The 15527-nt window shown below is 42.4% G+C and overlaps 1 protein-coding gene across 1 annotated transcript in view; it reads right to left on the bottom strand.

The window, feature by feature from the left end:
- Nucleotides 1–3610: 3610 nt before the first annotated feature.
- The window catches only part of DAPP1 (dual adaptor of phosphotyrosine and 3-phosphoinositides 1), a 53110-nt gene continuing 41193 nt past the window's right edge, over nt 3611–15527 (bottom strand). The window contains exons 5-9 of the mRNA XM_047855790.1: nt 12082–12129; nt 10773–10835; nt 9342–9427; nt 6861–6948; nt 3611–4861 (exon numbers count right to left, since the gene is read on the bottom strand). Of these exons, the coding sequence (XP_047711746.1) occupies nt 4793–4861; nt 6861–6948; nt 9342–9427; nt 10773–10835; nt 12082–12129 (354 nt within the window). The 3' untranslated portion in view covers nt 3611–4792. The remainder of the gene's footprint in view (nt 4862–6860; nt 6949–9341; nt 9428–10772; nt 10836–12081; nt 12130–15527) is intronic.

A 15527-nucleotide genomic window follows, 5' to 3' on the forward strand; every position in this document is an offset into this window, starting at 1 on the left:
CGTTACTACTTCTTGCTCCTTAGGTCCAATCAGCCTAATGTCATCAGCGCAGTGGACCCATGTGATGTCTTAGGAGCAGTGTGATCAGGGTTGGTGTGGACTAAATTATGACATGGGGCTGAACTGGTAAACCTCTGAGGTAGGGTAGTGAAAGGTGTATTGGTGGCCGTGCCGGATACAGCAGGCTGCTTCTGGCAGTCTTTACTAATAGCTATCAAGAAAAATACATTTGCCAGATCAATAGCTGCGCATCAGAGACCAGGGGATTTGTTAATTTCCTCAAGAAATGGAATCACATCTGGAACAGTAGCTGTGATCGTAGTCACCACCTGATTAATTTTGTGATAATCCACTGTCATTCTCTAGGATCCATCTATTTTCTGCACGGGTCCCCCGGGTGGGCTGCATGGGGATGTGGTGGAAATCACCACCCCTGCATCCTTCAAGTCCGTGATGGTGGCACTAATCTCTGAAACCCCTCCCCAAATATTGTTTCTGGTTTACAATCTTCCAGAATAGAGACGGTTCCAGTGACTTACATTTGTCCTTTCCGACTATAGTAGCCCTCACAACGCAGCTCAGAAAACCAGGCTGTGTATCTTGCCAGTTACTGAGTAAGTCTACACCAATTAAGCATTCTAGAAGTGGAGAAATAACCACAGGCTCAGGAACTCACTGGCCACGCTTCTCTGGTTTCATCCTCGTGGCTTCTGTGGAAAATCCAGTTCCTCTCAGATGTCTTCCAAGTGTCTCTGGGGTTCCCCATAGAGCACTTCCCATACGCTCCTGAAACCAGTTTTTGCAGGCATCTGCCAATTTCATTCTCTGGGATGAGCTCAACCCCTGGCCCCTGCCGCTGTGCTGAGTGCCTAGACACTGTGGAAGACTTAAGGGCATGGTCTTCACAGCTATAAATGTGACCCAACACACTATCCCAATGTCTTCCCCTTAAGACCCTAGTGAGAACGCTCCTTTGTGGCTTGCTGTGGGCGTAACAGACAAGAATGTGCTCAGAATCACCCCTCCCCTATGGCGAGTGTCCATAATCCATCAATAAGACGTTTGCACCGCAACCTTCTCTTCCCTCGGGTGCATTCTTTCTCGAGAAGGCTCTTGGCTCCTTTTATCTGCCAGTTCACTAGACCAGAGCGACTAGAAATGTGGTCCACAAACTGGGCTGTTAACGCCTGTGAGCGGCACGTGACAAGTACAAAAGTAAGAGAGTAAGTGTTGAGAGTCAGTGTTTAAACAACAGCAATGAGGCGGAACCAACTTCATGTCTGTTGTTTTTGATAATAAGAACTTGAGGTTGTGCTATTTGTAGTTTGAGTTCGTGTCTCTAACGACTTATTTTTATTGGATTTTACAAAATCTCAGTCGGTGATAGATCAGAAATTTAAAAAAAGAAAAAGAAAGCCTGGTCCTTCACGGCACATGACTTGAGGAAACTGCGGGGCATCATGCCCAGACGGCCTGAGTCCAAAGTGATTGAGTGTAGGCTCTAGCCTGGAATCTGCTATGAAGCATACTTGGCTCGGAGGAGTCTGGCAAAAATACGGGTTTGTTGCAACCGACCTGAAGTAGTGGAGGGGAAGGGAAGTAGGATCGATGTTAACGCCATACTGTTCTCTTGCTCTTTGCCTGAAATAGGGACACAGCCTGACTCTCTGACCTGTGCGTGGCGAATGGGAGGGGCAAAGATGGAAGCACCCACATCATGTGGGTGGGAAGAGAAGGGCTGTGGCCCACTGAGTGTTCTGATTCCTAGTGGCTCTGTCATAGCGGACAGGTTGCCCTCAGAGGCATACCCTGGGGGTGACTCCGCTAGTCCAGAGGGAACAGTGTTGCTGTGGGGCAAGATTTTCCTAGGTGGCGTTCTGAGAATACCTGCTAATACTTTGGCTGTGTCTTAAGTGGCACTTCCTTTAGGATAAACACATACCTGGTAGTGGAAGGGACCTGATGCAGACACCCCGCTGGCTGTTCTCCCAGACGGCCCCACTCCCATCTGCTGTTGGCATAAACCATCCTCCCTTATCTTGGATTTGAAGAAATAGCAGGCTCCTGGCAGGGGGCAAAATCGTGACCCCTTTTCAGGGCTGCTGAGAGCAGGTAAAGCATCTAGTGGAGTACAAATGCATAGTATGTTATGTTATAGGTGAGCTTGACCTCTTCATGTCCAAACCCTCCAAAAAATGACTGTATCCCCGCTGAAGTATACTCTCCATCACGTAGCTTTGTGTGCCTCATGTGCAGAATTTGTGTTACTTAGTTCTATACGTGATCATGGATGTATGTGTGTGTGTGTGTGTGTGCGTGTGTGTGTGTGTGTGTGTGTGTACTTTTTAAGTTTTTAAATTTATTTTGAGAGAGAGAGAGCAAGTAGGTGAGCACGAGCAGGGGAGAAGCAGAAAGGGAGAGAGAGACAATCCCAGGCAGGCTTGGAGCTGTCAGCACAGAGACTGATGTGGGGCTTGGATCCACAAACTGTGAGATCAAGACCTGAGCCAAAACCAACGGTCGGACACTTAACCAACTGAGCCACCCAAGTGCCCCATATTTTTATTTTTTTAATTTTTAAAATTTTTAAAAAATGTTTCTTTTTATTTTTGAGAGAGAGACAGACAAACAGAGCATGAGTCAGGGAGGGGCAGAGAAAGAGGGAGACACAGAATCTGAAGCAGGCTCCAGACTTTGAGCCATCAGCACAGAGCCTGACGGAGGGCTTGAACCCACAAACTGTGAGATCATGACCTGAGCCGAAGTCGGACACACAACCGACTGAGCCACCCAGGCGCACCCCCCCCTTTTTTTTTTAATTTTATTTATTTTCAGAGAGAGAGCACAAGCAGGGGAGGGGCAGAGAGAGAGGGAGACACAGAATCTGTAGCAGGCTCAAGGCTCTGAGCTGTCAACACAGAGCCCGATGCAGGGCTCAAGACCGTGAACTATGAGATCATGACTTGAGCTGAAATCCAGAGTCAGATGCTTCACCAACTGAGCCTCTCAGGTGCCCCTGTATGTATTTATTTATTATCTTTCCCATATTAACTAAGAACTCCTTCAAGACCGAGAGTATTTCTTCAACTCCAAATTCTTCATAGCACACAGTCTAACAGAAGTGGATTCTTCATTGCCATTTATGACATTAATCAGTTGTATTTCCTTTTAAATTACAGATAAAATATATTTTAATAGCAAAATATTACAGGCACAGCAAAATGCTCTTTTTAATAAACTTAACCAAAGAATATAAATAAACAGGACATATTTTACAAAAAGTAGGAACAACATTACCTACACAAAGAAAAACTTGGTTCTGAGAAAATAAAACATGAACCGCACATCTCAGTGAAGATTCATTTGCAAGTGCTTACTTTGTGAACTTGACATAATACATTTTTAAGTTGCCATTTGCTTTATCTCATATGATACAAACATAACAAAATACATGAAAAACCTTGTTGAAATACACAAAAATGGAATGTAATCTCTGAGTCCCAGATGTTTTGAGTAACAGAAGCAACTTTTTCGTCAAGGTACGCATTTGGAACTGCAAAAGCAGTGTTACGACATCGCTTCGCACCGTATACCATAATCTCTTGTATTTGGGGTCTCCCTCCACTTTTCTGTCCCTTTAAACTTCTATCTAAAAAAAAAAAAAAAAGCAGTATTCATAAAGATAAGAGAAGGGGTTAGAATCTGTTTGAGCTCTGGATGCCAGTATCTCGTTACCCTATTTCAATCCTCTTTTTGTAGTTCGAAAATGCGCTGTAACACATCATTGTTCGTTTCATACGGACTTAGTGTTGCTCCTTCATGTGGCCACAGAAGTTGCTCTTGAATAAGGCGAGAGTGCTCAGCTATCTCAGTGCCAGGGAATTCTGACTTGCCCCAGGCCGACACCGGCAGCTCGCCCTGGGGAAGGGACTGTCCCAACACACTCGGCTTCACAAGTCTCTCAATCTGTTCGCAGAGATGTTGCATGAAGAGAACCCAGCGCTTACAAATACTCTATTATTGTTCTAGTTATAATACTGATAACACGGATTGTTATTAAGCTACAAGTAACCGGCTCTTTTATTACCTTTCCTCAAGTTAGGCTTTCCTACTCTTTAAAACATTTTCCCCAAAATGATTACCTTCCTTTATCTTTCTCATCCTACTTAATAGCCGGTAGGACATGTACTTTTCACGGGCTTATCATTAGAAGGGAAGGAAGGACCCACTAGATGCCTGAGCCTGTTACGAAGAGAAAAGAAATTTCCCATTTTGGTTTTGTTTGGTTTTCTGTATAAAGAAAGAACAAAAACAAAAAACAGAACCAGCGCTGCCCCCATCCTCAATCTTCGGTGTTTGTTATTTCTAGGCACTTTCTGTAGAAGCAGTCAAAGCACATAGCTGTTCCCTTCCTGGTTGATAGCACAACCTGGATGTCGGAGGAGCTGACTGTGATGCAGAATGGGATGCCATGCGGCTTGGGGACCGCAATGAGAGAACACAAAACCCCTTTGTCTTCTACATTTCCTAAAAGTGAGCACGCCTGGGTTGGTGGTTTCATCGGCTTCCATCAGAACGATGACAGCTTTGGTATTCTCACGGAGGTGACAACATCCTGAAGGGCAAGCAGTTACCCACAAGTCAGCAAATGTGGTGGGTTCCGAAAGGTCCAAATCTGCATGTGCTTTTGGTTTGTTTTGAAAGAAAAAGCCTTAGTCAGCTTTCGTCTGAAGCCTGCTGTGGATCACAACATCAGGGTCCATTCCGCCCTGCGCGCTTGGGCAGGGAAGGCCTATTTAAAGATGAACGACCGAGATCGGATTGTGCCTTCCCCTTGGTCGAGCTGCTTTCTTATTTGAGACTGTAATAGAGCATACACACATACATATTTACTGGTGAGCAATTTTATGATAACGAACTTAGCAAATATTAAATAAGACATGCTGGTTAGTAAGGACACATTGCATCTGTAAGTTAATGAACACGTGACACCCCTACCCCCCACCGAATTTCAGTATGGCTTTCCGTACTTTTTGCAGGATAAATATTGAAAAGTAGTTGCTAAAACATGTACAAATTGGGAACTGGCCTAATACTTACGGTAATTCATAAAATGAAATACTATTCAATGAATCAAAATGAATACTTAGATCTAAATTTATTAATAGGGAAAAATGTTTATGACACATTGCCAGTGGAGTATGTATGTAAAGAGTGATTAAATTTTGATTTTTAAATATTTGCACAGGGAGAAGTCTGAAAGTGTGTGAGTTTGATGTACTTTTACTTTAATTTTTCTATAATAATGATGTGTCACTTGCGTAATTACAGAATACAAAGAATAAAAAATTGATTATCTGAGCAAATGTTTCATGTGGCAGAGTAGTTCCCCACTGAGTATCAAATACATTGGAACTATCTAAAAATGAATGGGGCGGGGGGGCGAGACTGGGTGACTCAATCAGTTAAGTGTCTGACTCTTGATTTTGGCTCAGGTCATGATTTCTCGGTTTGTGTGTTCGAACCCTGCATCAGGCTCTGTACTGACAGCACTCAGCCTGTTTGGGATTATCTCCTTCTCTCTGTCCCTCCCCTGCTTGTTCTCTTATTTCTCTGTCTCTCAAAATAAATGAACATTTCAAAAATGTTTTTAAATAATAAAAAATAAAAATGAGTGGTATACTTATTTGGATTTCAAACTGAAAATACAACCAAAAGCAAAAGTCCCAGCATCTACAAAAGAATATTCAACAAGTTTCTTCATAAAAAAAAAATTAAGAAAATTTGTTGATGTTTGAAAACATCAAGGGTTTCAAGATGGTATTTATAGAAAATTTTAGAAAGCTGTAAGGACATGTTCTTGACTAACAACTCACTAAGTTGCAAACACATATACAAAAAATGTATGAGACTGGTGAATTTTTATTCTTTTTTTTATTTAAAAAAAAATTTTTTTTTCAACGTTTATTTATTTTTGGGACAGAGAGAGACAGAGCATGAATGGGGGAGGGGGCAGAGAGAGAGGGAGACACAGAATCAGAAACAGGCTCCAGGCTCTGAGCCATCAGCCCAGAGCCTGATGCGGGCCTCGAACTCACAGACCGCGAGATTGTGACCTGGCTGAAGTCGGACGCTTAACTGACTGCGCCACCCAGGCGCCCCTGACTGGTGAATTTTTATAAGCACCTTATAAGAAAGCAGATAAAATAAACCACATTTCATGCTTGATCTTCACAAAGACTGGAAGCTAAGGGAAGTTCCTCTAGCAATCAATCTTCCTTCTCTATTTATTTTTTTTTAATTTTTTTTTTAACGTTTATTTATTTTTGAGACAGAGAGAGACAGAGCATGAACAGGGGAGGAGCAGAGAGAGAGGGAGACACAGAATCTGAAACAGGCTCCAGGCTCTGAGCTGTCAGCACAGAGCCCGACGCGGGGCTCGAACTCACAGACCGTGAGATCATGACCTGAGCCGGACTCGGACGCTTAACCGACCAAGCCACCCAGGCGCCCCTTCCTTCTCTATTTAAAAGGAATTTCTATTATAGAAATATGGCGGCTTTCCTCTGTCTGACCTTCCAGTCCCACATGTCCTCCAGGCAAAATTGGACCACGCCACCCACTCAAAAGAAGACTAATCTTGAGGGCGAGAGGCTAAGGCTCCAGGGCTGAGACCCCAGTGTAGCCCTGTCCTTTCTCTTTTACCCCCATCTCCATGCCTTCTGTGACTCACAAGAAGTCTGCCAGTGGACACCCCATTCGTTCTTGGAGATAGTCTGACACTTTCAATAGAAATATGTTTGAAGTTGTCAACATGTTATTTCTGAGTACTAGACATCAAGAGGACTTGTATAACTCACCAGTTTCCAGCGTAATATCTTGATCCACTCGTCAGCTTCCACTCCTGTCTTTGCACAGAGATAAAATGTCCTGAATGGAAACACTAAGCTGAGAAGACGAAAGAAAAACGTAAGATACTCCAGGTGGTTGGTTGAATGTATTAGTTGAACAGTAATTAGAATATTCAACAGGAAAAAATAATCAACAAAGAGCAACTTGAAGAACTGATAAATACAGAGTGATTCCTGCCAGCAAAGGGCAGAAATGTGGAGGAAGCTGTGGGTTCATAGTATTATTACTGGTCAGTTTATATTTTCTAATGAGAAGTCAAAACAGAAAAAAAAAAACATGTCCAGGACACCCCCATATCCTTTTGTAGGGTTATGTCTCAGACTGAATACAGCACTTGTGTGTTTATTCAGCTGATGTGTTAAATGACTCCGAACGCGTGCTATGATTCAAAGAATCAGCAAGACGGGTAAGAGTTTGCTGAAGAAACCCATTTGTGTTGGCCTGATTCAGTGAGAAATAAGCTGCTTTGTTGGATGTAGGTACTTTTAACTAATTAGGACAGGAAAAAAAAAGATAATAAATCTCAACTATTCATTTTGCCCACTGTGTCATGAGTTCATCTCTGCTTAGAAGAAGACCAACTTTCCTACTGGCATGAAAACTTATTCTAGGAATATGGTAGCTCTTCGTTGACTGTCTCTCTTTGGCTATCTAGTCAAATCTTTTGATTAAAAAGATCAGCCCTAACTTACATCTTGCCCATACTTCCCGTCCTTATACTTGAGATGCGAAACACTAAGAATCCTTTTTTCTTCTCTCGTGAGAAAAAATTTTAAAAAGCCTTCCGCTCTAAGTCAGAAGGGTTTCTATATCCTAAAGCCAAAGCAGCATATCTTGTTTGTATCAGTGATTAACATTGAATAGACAAGAAGTAAGTCCCTGTGTATAGAAGGTAAACCTTGGTGTGAGGCCCGGTTGGGTGGTAAGGGGATAATGGTGGTACTATATAGAACTGGTTTCTGGAATTGTCATTGTTCGTTACTCCCTGTGAGAGACATTATTAATTGCCTATTAATGCAGATAATTTTTCCTTTCTTCTTGCTAACAGAACCCCAGGCAATAAATTATAATTAGCTGGAGCCAATTATGATCATACTAGTTTTCTCGCTTTCCCTGCTGCTGCGGATGGCCATGGGACCCAGCCTTGGCCAATGAGATAGGAGGGGAAATCTGATAGATTTCCGAGAAAATGCCTGCTTTCCTGATAAAAAGGGACAGGTATGGGTGATCCCATCCCTACATCCTTCTTCATGACTGACATGAAAATGTGAGGCCTAAAGCTGGAGTAGTTATCTTGGACACTAAAGTAGCAAATGAATTGCTCAAGGTCAAGAGTAATGTAGGGACACTGGCTCCCATCTTGTCATGTTAGCTGCCTGCCTCCTGATATTTTGTTATATAACCAATAACCCCACCCCCCACCCCCCCACCCCCCCGCTGCTGGCTCATATGGTACCTTTAAGTGAATTTTTATTTTTTTTCTTTAAAATAAAATTTTTTTTAATGTTTATTGATTTTTGACAGACACAGAGCATGAGTTGGGGAGGGGCAGAGAGAGAGGGAGACACAGAATCCGAAACAGGCTCCAGGCTCTGAGCTGTCAGCACAAAGCCCGGTGTGGGGCTCGAACTCACAAGCCGTGAGATCATGACCTGAGCTGAAGTTGGTTGCTCAACCAACTGAGCCACCCAGGCACCCCCCTTTAAGTGATTTTTTAAAAGATATCCATTACTGGTAGATGTTACAGAATTAACGTTCATTTTCTTGGATGTGTAATGGTGACACTGTTATTCTTAGGGAGTACATGCCCAGGTATATATAGATAAAGTGCCATGATGTCTCCAACTTACTTTCAATTTTTTCAGGAAAAAAAGTGAATGGAGAGAGATATAGCAGGTAATGGCAAAATACTTATAATGCATCTAACTGAAAGGTATGTGGGTATGTTTGAAAAACACTAAGGTTGATGGAAAATAAAGCACTCCTTTTTCAAGACACGTCTCCTAGTCAGAGAATTGTCATGATGCACTGATTAGGTTAGAACGAAACACTTTTGTGTTATCTGCCAGAAATAGTCATAATAATACAAATCACCCATTGTTGCAGTCAACAAAGTTAAAATTTTAAATGAGTAAAAAACTCCAAAGGAATAAAGCTGAGATGTTGGTGGCATTCTGTTACGTATATACTTATGCAGTGTACAACGTAAACAGTTATGCTGCCGGACCTGCTTATTGGTTTAAGTCACTTTAAATGAGGTATTATGTCACGCTCAGCTGCAGCATTCCTAACATACATACGCCGTGTGTTAGTTACATCCGTGCCCCTCAGATCAAGACTTTTGTACATACAGGGTTTTTTTATTCCTCAGCTAAAGTAATTGTCTGCCAAGAAGACGTTTAAAATCATTTCCTTACAAGACAACTTACCAAAAACAGTTTACTCTTTCCTGTGAATAATCAAATTGTACAGCTGAACATTCTGTTAAGTCTAGGATCCGAATTGGTTCTGGTGACTTCAAAAAAGAAAAAGAAAGCAACTTATATGTCATCACAATAAAACACACAAATTTGTCCATCATTTATCCCCCTAAAAATCTTCCATTATATGCCCTTGTCGATTTTACTTTCATTAAGGGGACCGATCATAGAGAACCTTCCTGAAGGGAAGTCATAACCCCTGGTTTGGGGATTTGCTATTCATGAAGCTGGATGTTAGGAAGAGATTGTCTTTATCAATTTATTTTATTTATTTATTTAAAAAATTTTTTTTAATGTTTATTTATTTTTGAGACAGAAAATGAGTGGGGGAGGGGCAGAGAGAGGGAGACACAGAATCCAAAGCAGGCTCCAGGGCTCTGAGCTGTCAGCACAGAGCCCCACGGGGGGCTCGAACTCATCAACCGTGAGATCATGACCTGAGCCGAAGTCAGATGCTCAACCCACTGAGCCACCCAGGTGCTCCTTTATCAATTTAAATTTAGTGGAGATGGATTTTTTAAAATTATTTTATTTTATTAATAATTTATTTGTTTTTAATTTACATCCAAGTTAGTTAGCATATGGTGCCACAATGATTTCAGGAGTAGATTCCTTAATGCCCCTTACCCATTTAGCCTATCCCTCCTCCCACAACCCCTCCAGTAACCCTCTGTTTGTTCTCCATATTTAAGAGTCTCTTATGTTTTGTCCCCCTCCCTGTTTTTGTATTATTTTTGCTTCCCTTCCCTTGTGTTCATCTGTTTTTGTCTCTTAAAGTCCTCATATGAGTGAAGCCATATATTTGTCTTATTGGAGATGGATTTTAAACATAGAAGGGAGTCATATTTTTCTTTCATGTTTTTAAACTTCTACTTTCTCGGAAATTTGGTGTAGGGAAAGTGAGAAGAAATAAAATAATTTCAAACTGGCTTCATGAAATGGGCATGGGAAATGGACATATTTTATACTAAAGGGAGAAACTGCTGCAGACAAAGCTAACACACCCCAGCAAGACAACAAACCCATTGCCCTAAACAAGGGAATGATGTGCCTTGGGAAGCTGGTTTAGCAGTTCAAAAGATCCGTTTCTGGGACACACATCTCATCCTTGCGGAAGAACTCTGCCTAAGGCACAAGGCTGGCTCTGTCAGTGGAGCATGCAGCTCTTGATCTCGGGGTTGTGAGTTTGAACCCCGAGGGTTCATGTTGGGGGTAAAGATTACTTGAAAAGAAAACAACTCTCATATCAGGAATCAAGAACACACATTTCCAATCACTTATTGGCGTTTCAGGTACTCATAAAGAAAATCTCAGGGATTTCAAAGGCAGATGTTCTTTGCATCTAGAGAGCTGATTTTTAAAGGGCATTATGTTTCTCACCATCTGGTCTTTGAAGTATTTCAGCTCATTCCTGTGCAACGTGAACCATCTTGTTTTCCAGGTCTGAGAAAAAAATAATTAAAACATGCAGGTTTTGAATATAGGAATGCAATCTTGGAACTGGATCGTTTCCTTTAATTTCAATAGTATCTAAAAGATTAGATCCAATAAAATATTGTTGTGGTAAGTCATTTCTGAAGAAAAGTTTCAAAAAATCTACAAAAACTAAAGTGATTTCATGCTTTAAGTTCATAATGAAGATAGAGATATTGACATACTTAAATAAGAAGAAATGGTCTATCATAAATATCCAAGGTTATTTATAACAAACTACTAAATGTCTGTCTTATTAACTCTATAATAAGAATATATACCATTTTGTGAGCACCTACTATGGGCTACATACTATCCTTGGATGTTCGTATATATTATAGCCAATCCTTATATGATGCCAATATTCTTGTTTAACAAATACACAAATTGAAGTTTAGGAACCTCAAACCACATAATTTTCTAAGACTTGCCTAAGAATTCCACGGTATTGGTGGCAGGAACTGGTGTTTCCCACCTCCTCCTTCTTACGTACTGACAGAACCCTCATCTCGGGTGGCAATGTGTCCAGTTAAAAGAGGTAACAGAGAACTTAAAAACAGATATGCTGTGAATATAAATACTTCCTATCCTTAGAAAGCATCCAGTCTAGTAGGGACACAAATAAATAAATATTTAGGTTGAACTCAAGCAGGCCAGTACCCATGAGAGAGGTTAAGTGCCCCGACTCTTAAAATAGGGAAGAGTAGACCTATTCCATGAAGGCCATCTTGGTACAATGACATAAATGGAGGGACAATTGGATACCCCACACTAGTAAAGTTCTAAACTGTGTTTCCTTTGGGATTTTATAACATAGTTACGTTAATGCCAGTGATATTTTTGGCCTACTTTTGGGTAAATATTTTATACAATTTTCACTTCTTTGTTAAAAAAAATGAAAAAGAAGAATGTTCTAGAGTCAACTTGCTACTTTCATCCTTCATCCTCTATTGTTCCATTAAAAGGACTGTAAGTTTTGGGGAGTATTAACTGTAGGCCTACTCTCACACATTTGACTTTGCCAAAGACAGTCAAGTGAGTTTCCAGAATTTTGACCAATATTAGTCATAAAGATCAACTCTTGAAACAGAAATATTTTAACTGGGTCAAAATGAGTGGGCAAGCATGTTTTAAAAGAATGTCAACGTGGGAATTGAGTCTGCTGACATGCTCTCTTTCTCTGTGGCTGGCTCCAGGCAGAAACCCATTTCCTTACCTTGACCAGGCCCCCCTGTTTGGTGAGGTAACCCTCTTTGGTGCCCAGCTGAAAAAGAGAGAAGCACCAAGTAAAGCTCAGATCTATCACAACGTGACTTTTGTCTATTTCTGCCCTATTTTAAAAAGGAACACAAGTTTGCCATTGATCTTTGAGTAATCGCCTTCTTGAACATCCTCCCTGTGTGGGGAGAAACTGTTTGCAGACTGGATCTTCTGGGGGAATCCTATAGCAACAGACAACAAGTGAGAGACTCTCTTCTAACTGGAGTTAGCAATTTGCAAATAATAAGCCACATCACATCACTTGTGAAAGCCGGGGTTGGCAAAGTGTGTCATGTGAAACCCATTGCTTTGATTGTTGCACGGCTATTACGCACCCAGGCACACACCCGTGGATTGATGTTGGGTCAATACATTTGGGAAACGCTGGACTAAGGAGAGACATTTCTTTACTTCCCCGAGTCTTTATGATGCTAATATGCCTTGTGAATTTTAAGAGGGAACAGTAGAGGTAGCATTTCCATATTTATCTTATCACGTGATCCTCTGCTATCCTAGCATCCCTTTTTCACAGACCATCTCTCGAGGCCTCCGTTCAGTGAAAAGAAATTTCGGGAATGCAGATTTATTGACACTTGAAGTGACAATGAATCATTTATTCACTCATGTAGCATTGATTCAAGGGTAACTATCACACACATAGCTAGCACCTATAAAATGTAAGGAATGGTGGGGAACAGTGCAAATAGAAATATGCCTAAAACAAGGACCCTAAGGTGAAGATTTTGTAACTTCATAAATTTCTGAAGAAACCAAATTCCTTATAGGGTATTTTGTTCTATTATGACGTCACAATGTATCTTATATTAGTAAGATAACAGAATAAAGAGAGAAAAATGTGGCAGAAGCAAAGGGAACAGAAATTTTAGAAGGAAGGAGTCATTAAAAAGAGGATGAATCCCATAGCAGGGAAGCTAAGGAAGCTGACATTTTATTATTATACTTTTTAAGTTTATTTATTTATTTTGAGAGAGAGAGAGCGAGCAAGGGAGGGGCAGAGAGACAGTGAAAGAGAGAATCCCAAGAAGGCTCCACACTGGCAGATGTGGGGCTCGAACCCATGAATTGTGAGATCATGACCTGAGCTGAAATCAAGATTCCGATGCTTAACTGACTGAGCCACCCAGGCACCCCAGGAAGCTAACATTTTATTGTATTATAGTGTATTGTAATCAAATTTTTTTTAATGTGTCCTTAGTTTTGAGAGAGAGACAGAGACAGAGACAGAGACAGAGTGTGAGTGGGGTAGGGGCAGAGAGCGAGGGAGACACAGAATCGGAAGCAGGCTCCAGGCTCTGAGCTGTCAGCACAGAGCCCAATGCGGGGCTTGAACCCATGACCCATGAGATCATGACCTGAGCTGAAGTCGGACGCTTAACCAACTGTGCCACCCAAGAGCCCCAGAGAGCTAACATTTTAGATAGGACCTATTCTATGTCAGGCTCTTGAAATATATTATCTCACTTAATCTCCATCAGCAGAACCAATTGGTATTTCACATTTCCCAGAGCCAAAACAGAACTACTTCTTCCCATCTGCCAAACCCGCCCCCCCTGCCAACTTGGCCATATGAGTAAAGTGCAGGAGGCCTACTCTGTGACTCCTTCACATACCACATTCAACCTGTTGTAAGTCTCGTCTCTTCTACCTTCAAAACACACCCTGAAGTTCACCAGTTCTTATCCCCGCTCTCAGTTGCCACTGCCACCGTCTCTCCCTGGACTGCGCCAACAGCCCCCCTAACTGGGCACCTCGCCCCAACTTTGCAACACATTCCACTTTGCAGTTAGTGGTGAGAATGAGCGTCTTAAAATTTTAAAACTTAAATTACATTGCTCAAAACCAGTATCATTTCTCCTTGACACTTAGAACAAAAATAAAGTATTTATTTTCTCTACAAGGCCTTTCCTATTGTTAATACAGCTGACATTTTGGACGTGATAATTCTCCCCTATGTGTGGTGGCACATTTAGCCTCCATGGCCCCTGCCTTTGCTGGGAAACAAGTCTTCAGGGGTTCTCATGTTTCCGTATGTCTTATGAGCAAGGCACCAGCCCTTTGTCCCAGAGCTATTTTTAAGTCATGCTTGTAGAACAAACAACCTTAGTGCAAGTGGGGGAGGGGCAGAGAGAGGAGGGAGGAGGAAGGAGAGAACCCCAAACAGGCTCTGTAGTGTCGGCCCAGAGCCCAATGAGGCTCACCAACCTCGAGATCAGGACCTGAGCCGAAGTCGGACGCGTCACTGACTGAGCCACCCAGGCGCTCCTGAGCAAATGACTTTGGAAGATAGAAATAGTGTTTCCCTCTAGAGCAAAGGCAGACGCACAGAAGTCTGGCATGAGGCTGTGGAGCTTTGTTAGTCTGCAAGCAGGGTGAAGTCTAAGGCTCTACTCAGTTCTTGACACCCACTGATGCCAGGAGGGCCCCAAAGCACCGCGAATTTCCAAACACTCAGCTGGGCAGCAGGCCCCTTAAGAACCCCACTGCTGTAGGCGATCAACCCCTCCTTCCCTCAATAATCTCATCTTCCACCACTTGCCCTCTCGCTCACTTCATGCCAATCATTCTGATCTTGCCAGTCTGCAAAGCACCTCCGTTTAGTCCCCACCTCAGGGCTTTTGTACTGTTCTCTCTGCCTGCGACACAGGAAAACGTTGGTAATTTTCTGCCTGTATTGATGCACAATAAGCTTCATGGATTTGTCATTCCGCAGTGTGGGTGCAGCCGCACTCCACCAATCAGTCACCACTGTTTTAAAAACCCCATTGTACAGAACGTTCTGTGTATAGTCATACTGAGATGCTTGGGCAGGGGAATCCATCCCATACTCGGAGTGAGCAAAGAAGGTAAGCAATGAGGCTTTCAGAATTTGGTTCAAAGAGGTTTATTTCTACCTAAGGGAGCTACATCCCATGCTCGCGCCAGCTCTACAGATCAGGTCCTGCAATTTACTGTTGATAAAGAACACACGTAGTAGAGTATGGTGCAGCTGACCCTGAGCAGGGATCTCGGTGAGGGGTGGGGGGAGGGCGGGTGTAGCAGCAGGAATCTCGGTGGGGGGGGGGTGTAGCTGAGGAGAATGTGAAGTTACATGAAGTTACAAATGAAAGAGATGTGAGGTGATTGGTAAGGCGGTAAGGATGCATAAAGACGAAGTCAGGGAGGGGTGGGTTGGCTGGAAAACGATTAGGAGTTGAGTCTTTTTCTGTTTTTTTTAATGTTTATTCATTTTTGAAAGATAGAGACAGAGCACAAGCAGGGGAGGGGTGGAGAGAAAGGGGGACAGAGAATCTGAAGCAGGCTCCAGGCTCTGAGCTGTCAGCACCAGAGCCCGACGCGGGGCTCGAACTCGCGAACCGTGAGATCATGACCTGAGCCAAAGTC

Source organism: Prionailurus viverrinus, chromosome B1 (assembly GCF_022837055.1).
Source record: "Prionailurus viverrinus isolate Anna chromosome B1, UM_Priviv_1.0, whole genome shotgun sequence".
NCBI lineage: Eukaryota > Metazoa > Chordata > Mammalia > Carnivora > Felidae > Prionailurus > Prionailurus viverrinus.